The sequence below is a fragment of the Malaya genurostris genome, chromosome 2 (genome assembly GCF_030247185.1).
Source record: "Malaya genurostris strain Urasoe2022 chromosome 2, Malgen_1.1, whole genome shotgun sequence".
Taxonomy (NCBI): domain Eukaryota; kingdom Metazoa; phylum Arthropoda; class Insecta; order Diptera; family Culicidae; genus Malaya; species Malaya genurostris.
In genome coordinates, this window is record NC_080571.1 from 192,387,315 (window position 1) to 192,405,060 (window position 17,746).

Here is a 17,746-nt window from a genome sequence, read left to right on the forward strand (position 1 = left end):
TATTCTCCAAAAAAAAACGAATTTTGTGTAATGAAAATAAGGTGAGGTAATATTATTTCAACATTTTTTGGTGTTATAATGAGAAATTCAATAATATACGACGAAATTGAATGTTCTCAAATTTTCATCAACAATCAGAATCAACAAAACACAATTTCGAGTTCATATACTTACATATACTCATAATGGTGTCTTGGTAACAGAGATGTCCATCTCTTCAGTGTGACGAAGAGCTAATATAATACAGATAAATCTGTATAAATGGCATCTCTAACAGACTCTCATAGTAGCAGACTGGTGAATACTTCTTAAGGCTGCAGACAGAGTGAACGCGGGAAGCTGGGCTGAGCTGATGACTGACATTAGTTGGTCAAAAGGGGGAAACATACTTGCAGCAAATCAAAGTGATCTGGGCAGAGTACAAGCGCTTTCTGCTCAGCTTTCACTCTGACTCCCTTTGATTTACTGTAAGTACATTTAACGCTTCGGTCAGCGCCAAGCTCGGCTCAGTTTCCGGCCTCCACTCTGTCTGCAGCCTAAGGAGCCAAACGAACACTCAAATTCTTATGTTTGAGAAAGGGAATTTGGGAATGGTTCGTTTGGCTAGGAAGTATTCGCCAGTCTGTTACTATGAGAGTCTGTAATCAAGAAACGCCTGCATGAAACGGATAAAACGACATCCATGCGAAATAGAACAAATATAAAATCATAGACCGTAACAAAACTATCTATTGAGATAAATTCACCATTTCGTATCTACGGGGGTAAGTATCATAACGGGAGTAAGGCTATCATCATCAAGAACAATGGGTCCAAATGTCCAAGGTGATGTTGGTTTTCATAAATAGAAAACTTATTGACTTGCGAATCAGTACACTTTTTTTTAATACTTAGACACATTTCACCATATTATATGTTCATCTTGTTTATTGGCAAATACAGAAGATTTAGTAATAAAACTTGATATGACATTACTTAGTTTTAATCTGTGTATATTATTATACAAAGTTTTCAGTTTTCACTGTTTCTGCATGTAATTTAATTAACAATTAAATGAACTAATATTGAGTTTACAGTTTAAAGTCCATTTGCACTTGTTGTACTACGTCTCGTTTGCGCATTAATTTGTTTGGAGTTCATATCAGAGTTCTGCAATGAAGAAAATAATTATTCAATTAATTCTGGTATGTTTGTTATGTTATTTATTTGTTAAATAAGCAACAAAAGTGGCATTGTCGAACTATTGATGTGGAACAAGGCAACCATTCGTGATTACGCTATTTTAGCAGTCTCCGAATTTGACACAAACGATTAGAGTTTTCTGAATATAGGGTAACAGAGGTATTTTGGCCACTTCATATATTTTAGCCCACCTAACAAACTATATGGATTCAATCGATCTTAGGTAATCCATGTTGCATCAGTTTGAAGCTAATCACATTAAATTACCTATTGCGGAAGGATTTTTCAAAGATATTAAAATATTTGGTGGATATTTTTACAAAGTGGGCCAAAATAAAATATATCCTAAAGCGGGCCAAAATACCTCTGTTACCCTAACATGAGTTCTCGAATTAAAATTGAAGTTCTTAGTTGGAGTCAATCAAAACAAATTTTGAATTCCTCCCGATTCTAAAACTTAACAGTTTGTCATGCAAAACTGTAGCATTAGCAAACATATCTAGATTATCACACGTTGGTTTGTTTCGAGAATCCAATCAGAGTGCTGCATTCGAAAATCTTGATAATACTTTGAAAAAATCCACTTTAAATTCGTATACTATCGATTCAATATTTAAGTACGTTCAGAATGACATTACTTGGAGAATTGTAAAGCATTGAGGCTACCAGTACCTCATAAGTCGAAGTTTGACTATTTTCTCGAATGTTTGTATATTATATTCTCGAAATTTTATTCCCAGATATCTAGATATATTTTCGGCTCGGTACTTTCTGTGATTTTGTCTCTCAATCGAGTACTTAAAACTGAAAACCAGGATCTTGGCAAGGTTATGAACTGGGCGATGCTGTGAATCAGGTTTTGATTGAAAGAAGATAAAATACCGAAGAGAACTTCGAATTTTTTTTTTTGCAAAAACACCCCCTTCCTCCCACAGCGACTGTGAAAAGTATCCATCTTGATTTACTAATGGGCGACTTTTCAAAATTTGCCATCAATGTTGCAGAGTGATAAGTTTTTAATTCTAATATATTTAGAATTTTACCAAAGGTAACAACATCATCCTTCCTTCATGCCATCTGAAATGTGATCAGTAATTTATAATTCATATTTTAGAAGTAAGAAATATTGAAAATGGCTTAAAAATTAAGATTCCTCAAATTCAAACTTGACTGCCGTTGATAAACACTAAGGCTTGGAAAACGAATGAATTGAATAAAAATAAGCATCAATCACACAAGATTGCTACGGTGCGAAAAACTCGGTGAGGAATATCGTTACCAAAGACATGAATTTTATGTCGGGTCCATACATGAGCACGCCGGCAGCTCAGTCATAACCGAAGAGCAAAAAAAGATCGGCGATGTCGACTTCGGTCATGTGCGGTTTGACCTTAACACCCACACTTCTTCATTCGTTTCTCTTCCACTCGAAGCTCAGTTTAACCACTGTCAGTTGATGTCTTGAAGTAACAAAATATCTTTCAATAGTATGAGAGCGGTCTTCAGATGAGGATCATGCAAACATTCTAATTGGTTTAATATAATAGATGGAAGGTAAACCAGACATTAGAACTGAAATATCAATTACAATACTTTGGAGCACATCTCATTACATTTTTTTCGATTTTACCTTTTTTATAAATTTTTTCGGTTTTTTAACGATATCAAACTAACTGGAAATTATAAGAGGAGAAAGAATATGAAATCATAGAGCCATACTACTCAAGGAAGAGCAAGGATGTGAAGAATAAAGTGCGGAAAAGTGAGACGTGACAAGGGTCATTTAAGTAAGCAGAAGGCTTCTCGTATCTAAACTTTTACCTTCTACCAGAGGAGTCGAACTTAGGCATCTTAGCGATACGAGTTATCCGAGTCTCTGATATGTCAGAAAGTAAAGGCAAAGGTCATTTGCCATTTACTGTCCGAACCGGCAAAAGTAAAGTTAGTTGTCACATTCTGCCCACGACGGTTTCTCAAACAATGTGTTTTCATTGTGTTGATATTTTCTCATACAGTTAGTTATAACACCGGAATGGAAGATTTGTCCGAAACTATTGCTTGAGTGCCTGGAGTTGTAGCGTATGGCTATGCGTCCCAGGGTGCAAGCGGCGCATGGACAGCGCTCCACTCATCGCTGTGTGTGATGGAATCTCATCAAATCTTTTTACTTTTTACTTTTTTATTTATGACTTCTGGTCAGTCAGTAATTTTTACTTTTTTCGGTTTTTTAACGATATCAAACTAACTGGAGATTATAAGAGGAGAAAGAATATGAAATCATAGAGCCATAGTACTCAAGGAAGAGCAAGGATGTGAAGAATAAAGTGCGGAAAAGTGAGACGTGACAAGGGTCATTTATTTTTATAAACGTGACAAGGGTCATTTATTTTTATAAATATAAAAAATAGGTACAGAATTCGCTCAAATTTTAGAGAAATTTTCCGAGGCCCGGAAGGCCGAATGTCATATACCAATCGATTCAGCTCGACGAACTGAGCAAATGTCCGTGTGTGTATGTGTGTTGTCAACTAAGAGGTCGAGATCTCAGAGATGGCTGGCGATTTTGATCAAACTAGTCGCAAATGCAAGGTCTTCCGGTCACCCTGAACGCTATTGAATGGTTTGAGATCGGATGTTTACTTTTTGAGTTATGCGAAGTTTGATGTCAAAATCTGTCACAATTGACCTTGCAAACAGAATATATTTTCAGACTTAGATTCCGCACGGTAATACCTATCCAACAAGCCACAGATTGTTAAAATCCGTCCATTTTTAACGGAGATATCGAACTTTTTGTGTAAGCGACTTCTTCCCCTATTCCAGCAGTAGAAATTTTGAGCGCTGTCTGTCAAAGAAATGCTTGGGAGCAACATAAAACACGATTTTTTATACTATTACATACGTTTGTTCCTAAGTACCAAGAAAGATTGTTATGAGTGAATTTACTACCGTAAAATCATTTTCTCCTATTTGATTCACCATTTTTCATCAAGAACTTGAATTATGGAAATTACTAAAAATTTATATACTCTATGTTTCAGCCCGTCAACTCAGGTTGGTGGCTTACAAGCCAGTTGTTGTATATTCGAGCCCCGACCTAGAAGGATTCTTAGTGTCAGTAATATCGTAGTACTAACAATGCAAATGCCAAATTCCACAAAATTAATTAAAGATTTTGACTTATGTTTCGTCTTCGACTCGTCAATGCATAACAGTTTATGTTAAACTGTTAAGCCACTCAGCAGCTGAACATAAACCGCTAAGCAGACGTAAATTTTCTGCTATTTGCAGAATACTTTTTCAATTTGCATCGAAGTGCAATGTCTTGACTAACATGCTGGTTTCATACCCCCCACCCCCTTCTATGGAAAATTTTTCAACATGAAGTTCCATTAACAATAGAGTACTTATTATATAAAAGTGTAAATAACTTTACTTTTCTTCCAAGTTTTTGGGCCTTCCCCACCTTTTGAACTCCCTTGAATCCCCCCTCCTTTTGAACACTCCTTCGAACCCTCTCTTGAACCCTCCTTGTAGGATTTCTGCGTACGGGCCCGGTTATATAGAACGGTGATGTAAAACGCGCAAAACTGTGTTGAAATCAATTCCAATTTATACTAGTTGACGGATAAAATAAATAACTTCAGCTATACCGGTCCCCGACTACCGGATACATTAGAAATAGTCGTCATAAACTCTGAAATGGAACACATTCACTTTTTTCATACGGAATTCCTAAATTTCATTCGGATCCAGCTTCTAAACTAAATTTCGGTTTTGGAATCACAGAGGGACGAATGTTACAAATTTTATACTGTTACTTAAAGTGGCGAAGCCAAAAACGCAAAGTTTTCAAATCTGATTACAAAACTATTCTAATCTGTAGTTATTATCAGTTGACGACCAAACAAACCGATTCCGGTTATACTGGTTCCAGATTTCCGATTACCGAAGCACCATAAAGAGTGGTCATATACTCCAAAATGGAATAAATTTTGCTCTGGGCCGACTTCCAGCTTCGAAATTACAGGGTGATGAGTGCTTAAAACTTCACGTCGTCTAGAGCAACGATACCTTAAAGGGAAAAATTGTTCCTAATTGGGCTCGAAGCTATTCCAATTTGTAGAATATATTTGTTGTTGGCAATTCGAATCGACTTTGGCTCTTGCGGCCTCCGGAGTTCGGTTGCTAAAAGGTTCTCACTCACTTTTCCCCGGGGTAAATAAATCGATCTTTAAAAGCTTAACCCAAGTGCTACTAAACTTTATCCAGATCCGAATTTCGACTCCGGAACTACAGGGTGTTTCGATTTGAAGGTTATGCTAGTCTACGACCAAAAAAAGTTTTCTGTTTCTAGTCAATGATCAGTTTTTCTAAGAATTCATCAGTAATATTTATGATAGTATGAGTAATATGAGAAAGGCATCATTACATCACTAGGTGGATTAAAACAGTTTGAATTCATAATTTTTGAATTACTGAGCCATCTTGCTTAGATTCAAGGAAAACTATGTAGATATGATAACGTTGGAGTTTTGTTTGAAAACGCCAAATGTATATCTTTTGTACTTCGAATACCAAGGGATATAAAAGACATTTTCAACTGAGAAATACTCCGTTACCATTTCCGGCTGTTAAGCGAAACTCTGGCACAGTGGACGATTTCATTCTTCGCAACTCGTGGGATTCAAATGATTAAAGCACTTAAAAAATCCTTCCATGCAGGCCCGTACCCAGGAATTCATTTCGGGAGGGGGTAAAAAATAAAAAAAAATAATGTTACTGACGATTGCCTATGTACCTAATTCTCGGTGTGCCTTTTACGGACATACACTTTGAACTTTTCCACTTAAACTGGTATTGCACGTCATTACATTACGTTTACTGACTTGTTATTTCTGTAACACATGTCTGAGGCCTTCTAAATAATTATATGTTTTTGATTTCTGGAGGGGCCAGGACCTTGGCCCTCCCTCTGGTTACATGACTGCTTCCATGGTTCGCTATAGGTGGTTATAAGCCAATATGTTTGGTTTCTTCCAGTTGTTGTACGATAAATGCTGGAGATGGAGTGTTCGTTACTTATTGATAATGGTTAGAGTAGCACAAATCAATCTCCTGCATAAATGCCTCGAGCATGCATACTTGCATTAAGTGCTCCCGATGTTTTTCTCATATCAGAGCTAAGAACTCGAGATATTTGGCGGTCACAGTTGCTATGACTATTGATGGCATAGACAGGCAATATGTCTATTGTTCGGCATATTTACCGCATAACCAACCTCCGTCAAGCAATGACTTCAAAAAGGTTGTATCATACTGCTGCAAAAGTGATTTACCACTTATAATCGTCAGTGACATCAATGCTCACCATAACATTTGGTGCAGCACAGATATAAATTCTAGAGATACAAATCTCCAAATATCAAGGGGAACGTGCCATTTGAGCCAATTTGTTCTGAACCTGCACATAGTCAATTCAGGAATTCGTTCAACTTTTGCGAGAACTGGAAGAGAGGAGGTTTTGGACATAACTCTCTGCTCTGATAGAATTGCGCATGAGTTGGTAAATTGGCTCGTCTCCGATGAACTCGAACCTTCGTTATCTGATCAATGAACAGGGTTTGGCTACTAGATCGACGAGACAAACTCACTCATAGTTGCAGCATATGAAGAGGCTTGGCCACTTCGGATTGTGCAAGCTACTAGAGGAACTCGTTGGTGGAATGCTGAACTTGCTAGACTAAGAAATCTATGCAGAAGAGCTTGGAACCACCGACGCAGAGATGGGTCGGAGGCATTCGTGTCGGTTCGAAGGGCTTACAAAATGCTCTTCGATCGTCTGAGCGAAGTGGTTTGAAAATCCTTTGCACAAATGTCTCTAATCTTAACGGGGCTAGCAGATTAAATAAGTTACTTCCGAAATCTAAAGACTTTAATGTCGGTTTCTTAAGAACTTCAGATGGTGAGTATTTGTTTGATGAAGGTGATGTACTTCACTATCTTTTTAACACTCACTTTCCAGGATATATGGAGCCATCACTGACAGCTGTTCCCGAGACTTTTTCGGGTAGTTACGATTCTTGGACCCTTGCTCGAAGAATTGTGACGATTAAATCAATCAAATGGGCAGTTGGGAGCTTCGCTCCGTACAAATCTCCTGGAAAGGATGGAGTTATCTCAGTTTTACTGCATAAAAGGGTATGAACATTTCAAACATGTTTTGAAAAAAATACTTACTTTTAGCCTTGCGACAGGATATATTCCACTTACGAGAAAGTGTGCATCCGCTACATGAAATGCAACATGCTTACCAGCGTGGAAAGTCCACTATAACCCTGTTACATGATGTTGTGTACAACTTTGAAACAGCTTTCTCACAAAAGCAATGTTGCTTTGAAGTTTTTCTAGATATTGAAGGTGCCTTTGATAACGTGTCTTTCAATTCAATTCTGGAAGCAGCCCGTGGTCATGGCATACCTTCAAGTATCACAAATTGGATACACGCAATGCTTAGCAATCGACTTCTTTGTTCATCGCTTCGGCAAGCAGAGATTAGAAATCTGAGTGTCTGTGGGTGTCCTCAAGGTGGTATACTATCCCCACTTTTATGGAACCTAGCTGATGGTTTGTTAAGTGAACTTAATAACCTTGGAATTTCGACTTATGGTTTTGCTGACGGTTATCATATATTGATGACCGGTATAGGCATTAACACTCTCTTTGATTTAATGCAGCAAGCCCTGAGGTCATTGTGATTGATCAAGTCAAATACGTCGGGGTTATTCTTGATTCAAAACTGAATTGGTATGCTAACATTGAATTCAGGATTAAAAGAGCTTGCATGTCTTTCGGCCAATGTAGACGAGCTTTTGGGAAATCATGGGGACTCAAACCCAGATACATTCATTGGATCTACACAACTATTGTGAGTCCAATTTTAGCATATGGATGTCTTGTATGGCGGCAGAAAGGAGAAGTTGCGACAGTTCAGTCAAAGCTAAATCATCTCCAAAGGATGGTCCTAATGGCGATGACAGTAGCATTCACGACAACTCTACTGCTGCTCTAGAGGCGCTACTGTGCATTAAACCACTACACTACTAGGTTACCGGGGTTTGGAACAGTAACCCATATACTAGCATGAAAAACTTGCACTCAGACAAAAACATTTTTACCAGATTTGAATCTGAAAATATCAAGGTGAATTTTCCCAAGCATTTTGTAGTATTCTGGTCAGAGCTCTGATTGGACATTGCAATTTCAATTATCACATGGCTACTATTCAGCATGCTGAGTATTACTCGTGTGATTTGTGTGAATGCGATTACGGTACTTCATATCATCTGATATGTAACTTCCCGCATTGACGCAACTACGTCTCCGGGTTTTGGTTCTCCATACATGGTTGAGTCTGTGTATGCGGAGCTAAAATTAAGGGATATTATATCGTTTCTCATCCAATGTGGTAAGGAGCTATAGTCAGAAGGGTTCATCGTTCTTCCTGGAGTGAATGAATTCTTCCTGTATCCACCTTAAATAGGCTTTTAGCATATTGTTTGGCATCCTTTATGGGGTGCCGAATTTACTTCTGTTCGTACATACTGCGAATCTCTAAATCCTCTCAGGGGTTGGAGGGTTTCTTTACTGTGTATTTTGGCACCTGTAGATCGTTTAGCATCCTTTCAGGGATGCAGAACGACTTGTTTCTTTATGTTTTGTGCTGTTTTCCCACCTCATACATTTCACAATTCCCTTCCATGTTCCTTTTATCCTTCCCTTCACATCAGTAAATTGATGAGAAGCTCCGGCAAGGCACAAATCTCCAAATAACTAGGTGAACGTGCAACTTGAGCCAATTAGTTATGATTCCTGATTCCAGGGGATGTATTTTTCTAATAGTTATAAAATTTTTATAATTGGACTACTGGACACATAGCCAGCTAAAGCAAGGTTCAAACTTTTTTTCAAAAGACCTCTTAAGATAACTTTGAATAGACAACACAGAAAGAAATTATGAATTTTACAGCTGACATAATTCTACAAACGATACAATTTATAACTACTTAACTTCTCAAATGATGTAATATTCCATTCGTACAGAAATTTACTGGCTCCGAGTGTAATTTGCAAGTCGCGTTGCGATGTTTTGATTTTTTTATTCATTCGATTTAAAGCCACGTAATTTTCAAATCACAACACAATTTTACATGTTCTTGAATATAAATTTGTGTGAAATATGACGCTCCATTTATGTGCATCTGATAAGATGTAAAATCACAAGAATTTTTCGAACTGTGAACTATATTATCCATTACTCTGAGTACATTTTATTTTTAATAAATTTATCTTTCTATTGGTGAAAAAAATGTTGAAATCGGTCGATAAATAGCTAAGATATAGTCAGTCGAAATTACTGTTCCAACTTTTTTTGTTCCCTTGGTAGTGCGTAACTTTTTACCCCTTGAGATTCGGAGTATTGAATTTTTTGCACCTTATTCTTTGAACCGAATAACATTTGAACAGAGGTGGCTGATCTCTCTTTAACTAATGGTTTTCTTGAATGGTGAGCTGAAATTATTGAGAGAGCAGTTACCCTATACAATAAAATTGGAACTTAGTGATCGAAAACGCTAAATGTACATATTATTCCAGTTTCCATGGTTTGTAGATAGATGGCGTTATATGTTTTCATATTTTCTTTTTAAAGTTTTAATTTATTTACATAACAATTCATTTTTTGTTTGTTTTCGAGTTATAATTTTTTAAACATTAACATATACGTTCTGCTTTAATGACTGTGCGCTTTCAAAAATATAGGATGGCTTGCTCCACTGCCGTAACATTTTGTTCCGTCTAACGCAGAAGAAGCAATGGTTGAACTACGACCAAGCTTTGTGATTTATATTCGTCAAGTGAAACATCAGGAATTAAATGTCGTTTACTGTCCAAACCGTCATCGGATACCAAAGTATTCGAGCAAACTTTAAATTGCAGATATTTGTGATTATCTCATATTACTGAGAGTTTCATTATAAATGTCTGATGATATTTTCGATGGCATGAATCCTAAACTATGTTGTTTCGTTAAGCTTTGCAAGAGATATTTACAATCAAAAATTCATCACTTAGAGAACAATTTTTTTGGGCGCCCAAAGCCTCTTTCATTGGGAAAGCAATTAGTCATGTAGCAACATGCATGGAGCTAACAATTCTTTCTTTTTCGAGAAGATCTGCATTCGGATGTGACCGGCGTCTCATTGCTCCCAAAAATGATCTTTGGATCCTCAATTGATTATTGCATCTTCAATTGTACGAATAAATGCAAAAACCGGATGAGTGTAAAACCCGGGTTTAAAGGTTTTTCGCATTGTAAAATCAGTGACAAGTTTTTACACTCAATGTTTTGATCCGGGGTTTTCAAACTAAGTTACACTTATCCGATTCTTGCATTCAGCTATTCAATTGGACTTGATAAATAACGGGGAAGCAAGGCACGGACAGTTATTAATATATATACTTTTAATAGGTATGTAAACTGAAAACAGTAAAATGATAGTTAAATTATTCAACTAAAAGAAAACACAACTTAAAGTTCAAAAAAATTTATTTATGCTTGAGTACACTGTATGTACAAATATAGAAGAAAGAAGACACATCTTTTTTTTTGATAGCCCAGTAGCCAGGAAATCTAAGAACGCTATATATGTCAATAGCATGATTTAGATTTTTGTTGGAGAATAGTATTTCTGGTTCTGAAAGGATACAAATTAAATGCATAAGAATTTTGACAAAAAGTTTTCCACCAAAAAACCATAGGCTGTTATTGAAAAGCAAACCCCACAATATGAACACATACGTAAATTCTGCACACGACACACAAACATGGTCACAAAATCTATCCTGTCTATATAGTGTAGGGCAGTGGTTCCCAACATTTTTATAACCTCGATCCCATTGAAATAACAACAGTTCCCCATGGACCCCCACTTTGAAATTAATTTTGTGCGGTGGAAATATATTTACACTCAACTTCGAACATTACTTAGTATCAACGGAAAATGATATACAAATATTTTACGAGGTACCGATTGTAGTAGTTTTGAGGCCAGCTTATTTTTTTTTCCTTTTTTTTTTGTTTCGCCGCTTCGAGTGACGGTGTTTAATACACTTTACTATAATTCCGGAGCCAGAAGTTGGATCCGGATGAAATTCAAAAATTACGTATGGGCTCGCAAGGCCTTTCATTTGAACCTGAGTTTGTCAAATTTGGTTTAGCAATCTCTAAGAAAAACCTAGTGAGATTATTTGACACATACACACATACAGACATTGTCAGTTCGACGAAATGAGTCGAATGGTATCTGACACGGTAGTCCGGTCCAATTTTAACAAGCCAATTTTTCAAGTGATTACATAACCTTTCTAATAAGAAAGGCAAAAAGAGCAACTAAAATTTAAAATCATGAAATCATGAATAATGTCTATCATGAATAATAAGTAATGATTTCATGAGCAAAATGATTGATATGAACAAAATTACATCTTTTTATTTGTGTTTCTGTCGATCTCCAAAAACAGTCTGCGTCATTACTTCTGAAAATTTCCAAAGATGAATTAAGTGTACTCAAGAAAAATATGTAATATGACAATTATTTTGTTTGAACGATTTTTTGAAAAAGATCTGTAAACAGGCTTAAAAATGGTAGTCATCCCCTTAATGGACAATTTACAATCTTAGGAAAAGTTGGAAGGAAATTATAAAAAATCATCAGTTTATTTAATTTTTCTGAATAAAATGATGTTTTACCTTTTTTATACATATAAAAATAGATATAGATTTCGTTCAAGCTTTGGAACATTTTTTCGAGGCCAGGAGGGCCGAGTGTCATATACCAATCGATTCAGCTCGACGAAATAAGCAAAGGTCTGTGTGTGTGTGGCTATATGTCAGGCATGGCAAAAACACGGATCCGTTCTGCACGGTACTCACCATCACTCGTGAGCACACCACCAGGAGTATTGACTGCTACGCTTCGTGCCCGTGTTGAAAAACACACACCGAACGCAGTAGAAAAAGCACCCGTACCGGTGGTCGTGTAATTGCCAAGCAACGGTGTTCGGATTTTCGGGCAGCACTGAAGTTGATTGTTCCTGACTTCGGCAAACACCGAAGCCGAGTGTTTCCGATTTTGCCATATACGTTGCTTGTACTATAAGCACCTATAGCGCCACGGTATGACGAAAAATGCGTTTGAATGATTAATTCTTTTTTCATCAATACGCGTCTGATTGAATTCAATTGATTGACAATATAACCAACGCATGGGTGCTCTTCGGTGCCTTCACGAAATTGAAAACACTCGGCTCCGGTGTTTAACGAAACTGAAAACACGCAGTTTCGGTGTATGCCGAAGCTTGAAACACCAGCACCGAAAATAAAACAGCGCCACGAGCACCGTGGCTTCGGATATTGCGTTTCGTGTTTCTCTTTGTGCACTGGCACGCAATGGCATTCTCAATACACGCGGTGGCGGTGGTTATATGAAGCACGCAGTGCAGTGCAGTGTTTGGACATGCCTGCTATATGTGTGTACAGAAGAAAAAGGCGTAGATCTCAGAGATGGTTGGACCGATTTTGATCGGACTACTTGCAAATGGACGATCTTCCTGTCAGCCAGAACGCTATTGTTTTCGATTATTGATCCGTTTTTTGATTTTTCATTTATAAGTTTTATGTAAAATTTGCCGTTTTTTGAAAATATATGTCTCAATTGATTTCAAAAACAAAATTGATTCTAAAAATTAGCCATCTCGTTGTAATATCATTTTTTCGTCTATTTTCAACGGAGATATTGACATTTTTTGTAAAAAAGTTATGAGCGTTTCATTATAAAGCGATGCTGGGAAGTGAAATGAAAAACTATTTACATTCATTTGAAAATCTGTGTGCAGCATCCTTTTCCATGTCATTTTGTGCAGCGAGATGAAACTTTTTTGTCTTCATATATATAAAGATTATGCAATCACTGAGAAAATCAACTTTCGAGTCGATCGTCATAAAGTATTCGAGTGAATTCTTCAAGATAACCAAATGTCAGTTTGTAGGTATGTGTATGTTCCAAAAACATGTTATCGCCTCTCTCAGAGTTGACTAGACAAATTTTCACAAACTTAGATTCAAATGGAAAATCTCTTGGTCTTATAGACTGCTATTGAATTCCAGCTGCATAAAACTTCTCAATGTTCTCATAGCCCTCTTAACCGATTAAATTCAAATGAAAGTCCCATCTACAAAATTAGATTCATATGAAAAGTCTAATGCTGCAAGACAAGGTTCTTGAATTTTATTTGCATCCGACTTCTGGTTCCGGAATGATATGTGTAACGAAATTAAAATAATGACACTCATTTTTTCTGTAGCTCGCTGAACCGATTTTCTCCATCTAACATTCAAAAGAAAGGTCTTAAGATTCCATGAAACCGGTTCAGGAGATGCAGGGTAATTAGTGTAAAAATTTCAATTTCACATAAATTAATTGGGTTTATCGGGTTTGCAGATTTTGATGATAAAATGAACTTCGGTTTTCGATCCTGGAAAGTACCCGAAAATTTAATTTGGATCGCACTACGATTTCCCAGAGATGGTTACACTTGTTTCCAAAAATATCGAGTCAAATGAAATGTTCCCTTAGGTGGATAGGGATTTGGTATGGAGGGTCCGTATGACATAATGATATATCCCACGCACAAACTGCGCGGAGATAGGATGAAGCGTTCCCTGAAGTAACACTCCAAGCGTTCCTTCACCGAGATGCTTAAGCGTCCCCTCCTAAACAGACAACGAATGCCTGCTTGTCAACTGTCAAGAGCGATTCTGATGACTCTATGAAAGATTCAAGCGTTCTTGAAAACCCACCTGAGAACCAAGTTGTTGTGTGCAAGTTCTCTGATGTTGTGGAGTGCAAGTTCTCTGATGTTGTGGACTGGATTTTTAAAAATTTCAATATTTCTGACCCACTTAAAAGCCTTTTTTATTCCTTTCATGCTTACATTGAAAACGTATTCGAAAAAGTTGACTGAAAATTGGCCCTTCTCTCAGTTCTTGGTTTCGGCAGGGGCAACATGTTTTCTTTGATATTAAGGGGGCTTTTGAATCAGTTTTCATAAAAAATCCTATCGACAGTTTGGAACTACTTTTTGTATAATGTATCGAGAAACACATGCATTTTGCACAAAGTGTGTTGACGACATTACGATTCAGTTACATGGGTCTTCCTCAGGGCTCATGCTTAAGCCCCCTTTTATACATTTTTTTTGCGTAAACAACAATGACGAATGTATCAACACATCTTGCCCGCTAAGACAACTTGCCAGCGACAGCATTGTGTCTATTATAGAACCCAAAGCTGCCGATCTCCAAGGACAATTACAAGATACTTTGGACAACTGATCTACACTGGGCCCTTCAAATGGGTATCAAGTTCTCTACAAAGAAAACTCAACAGGTTTTATTTTCATGAAAGCTAGAACCAGCATAACTACAGCTTCAACTAAGGGGTGAAACCATAGCTCAGGTTTTAATTAAAACATTTAAATATTTCGGGGTCTGGTTCGACTCCTGAGGCACCTGGGGATGTCACATTAGATATCTGAAATAAAGATGCCAACAGAGAATCAACTTTCTTCGTACATTAACCGGATCATGGTGGGGTGCTCAACCAGGAGACCTGATCAGGTTGTACCAAACAACGATATTGTCCGTGATGAAATACGGATGCTTCTGCTTCCTATCCGCGACGAACACCCATTTCATCAAGCTGGAAAGGATTCAGTATCGGCGTTTTGCCTTGAGTTGCATGCAAGTTTCATTTTAATCGACTCGTTTCACGACTCAGAACCAGCATCAATCAGTTCCTCCTATCCAGCATCAATCAGTTCCTCAAGAACTGACCGTTTTATTATCGTGCGTATTTGAATTTCCTTTACTACCAAGTGCGAATCTTCTTGTTTGGTAACCCTTGGTGCATAAATCGGGAAATTTTTTTGAATTTATATAAACCAATAATCTAATAATCCTATATGCAAAAGAATTTTTGACGATGGCCAGCATATCGTGACCCGGGGTGCTTCTTGGATAAGTTCCAACCTATCAACCATTACCGACTACCATCTGGACGCACGATCTCCCAGAGTGAATAACCGTAACCCCATTGCGACATCACCATAATGATTGAAATTATCCTAGTTTTAAGTAAATGGTTTATTAAGTTATCCTAGTTCTAAGTAAATAGTTTAAGTAAATAGTTTATTAAGTTTATTAAGTAATCCGAATATCGATAATTGCACGTACTAGTTTATTGATTGTGTGAATTTTGCAAACTGCGTCGCTTGCATAATTGTAACGGTACAATTATATGGCGGAACACACAAGAGCAAAAAATGAACACACGAGAGCAAAAAATGTGTAGGGAGCAAGACCGATTGAATTGAAAATGCAATTTTATAAATCATTCATATATTGAAAAAACCACAACAAATCTTTTTTTGCCATCTAGGATCTCTAAATCTAAGTTGGGAATTACTATGACATTAATTTCAATAACTTACTCGTCAAACCCGTCTCGAAAATCTTAATTTTATAGTGATTTAAAGAAATATCCACAAACCGAATTCAAGAATTCTAATTTATAAATTATTCGAATTCACTCGCCAAACGTGAACAAAAAGTATCTTTAATTGCTTCATAAGTTCATGCGAAATGGTAAAATATTATTCACTAATATACTGATATAATGTGCACTTCACATATTAGATATCTTTAGTAAACATCTTACACAGAGAACAGACATTCAATTAGAGATTTCAATTTGTGTAAGAAATACGGTTGTTTTAAAAAGCATCAATCAAGTAATAATTCTCCTGAATAGGCGTTTCGAGCAGCCCAGCCAACCCTTATGGGCTCTGGCATTCGAGGTTCCTACAATCGGTAGTAACATGTGATTAGGGCATATCGCACGATAGGCCCTTGCGAATGTTACAAAATATAATGCTCATTGCTCGGCTCTACAACCTTCATTAACACAATAATCGATATAATCTCGTAGATAGAAGCCCAATCTACGAAATTGTGCGAAATATGCTTGAATTTCATGTTTAAAACTTGAGTAATGAGCATTATTTTTCGTAGCTTTCAAAAGGGCATATCGCACGATATGCCCTAATCACATGTTAGTACCGCAATAGTAATTCATGCATGCGAAGTCGTGCGCAACGATGATTTTTAAAGGATTTTTACTTATATGCTTTACACAGCTTTTTTGAAGAAGTTTGTACTAGCTTGGATGTCTGTTCTCTGTGCATCTTACAAGCCAGTTGTAATTCCATATAAAAAGATTTTGTTTGGATATTATTCAGTTCTTCCATAGATTTACAGTTGGAATCAGTTAGGCGAAGTATTATCAAAATGCCAAATATTTTCATCTGTAACAGAAAATAAACAACTTCACTATAGGCGAGAAATAAATTATACCAGAATGTCGATAAAAATACTCAATAATATATAATAATAATAATTTATAAGCATACTTAGCAGAGCCATAGTGAGCATTTCTGGCGCCCACGGCGAACTCAAAAATAGTCGTCCCGCCAGTTGGACCATGAAGACGACCACACATTATTTCATTTTTCGTTAAGGTTATCAAGAAACAAACTGTTAACTCCACAAAAGCCTTCTTCATAAGGTTTATAAAGCAAAATGAAGAACAGGCATAAACCTGCGTTAAATTTATTTCAAAATGATTCAAAATTCAAGAAAGTTTTTAAGCCTACTTTACGATCAACATTACAATTATTCGAATGTACCACTTTAATCACACACAGTGATACGAAAGTAGTTTTGTGAGAGAATTGAATTAACAATGTTGAATTGTTCAATTTCCGCTCTAATTATTAGATTTTGATGAGTTGTTCAAAAACGACATGAAGAGATAGCTTCTAAAACGACATAAAAACTATTATATTACTTGTAAAAAGAGGAATTGATTGGAGCTGTCATGAAAACATAGGAGAAAATGCAGGAAATTTCCGAAACCGAAAAAAAATTCTTTGTCGAATATCGTAGAAATACATGAAGCTTCGAGAACTGAAATTTAAAAAAAAAAACATGTTTTGTTCAAGTCGAATTTCAAGTGAGATTTCCGAAATAATTTTTTAGATTTTCGAAACGAACAATTTTTTTTGATGAAAAAATGTCTTAGAATTTAAAACTTCGGAATATAAAATTTCAAAAATAAATTTTTTTTAGAACTTGAAAATATTTTGAGATTTCCGAAACCGAAAACACTGTTTTTATGCCAAATGTCTTAGAATTGCATAGAATATCTAGATGTGTCATCACGAAAATAATTTAAAAAAATCGACACACGTTCATAGAAAAATTTTCAGCACTCGATGATCGAGGTCGTTCAGCATATCGAATAAGAAAAATCAGCAGAACTCTAACAAAAACCATTGCCTTTCATGCAAGGCGAACGGCGCTTTAAAATCCACAGAAAACTGACGA

At 36.5% G+C, this 17,746-nt stretch overlaps 1 protein-coding gene across 5 annotated transcripts in view; it reads right to left on the reverse strand.

Annotated features, from left to right (window-relative positions):
- Positions 1-953: 953 nt before the first annotated feature.
- Positions 954-17,746, reverse strand: part of LOC131432927 (pyruvate dehydrogenase (acetyl-transferring) kinase, mitochondrial) — a 90,010-nt gene continuing 73,217 nt past the window's right edge. For 2 of the 5 annotated variants that reach the window (XM_058599524.1, XM_058599525.1), the window contains one exon: positions 955-1,149. In XM_058599524.1, the coding sequence (XP_058455507.1) occupies positions 1,078-1,149 (72 nt within the window). In that variant the 3' untranslated portion in view covers positions 955-1,077. Of the gene's footprint in view, positions 1,150-10,771; positions 10,938-17,746 lie in introns of those variants that run through there. The other 3 variants (XM_058599526.1, XM_058599528.1, XM_058599527.1) reach the window with 3 other exon arrangements.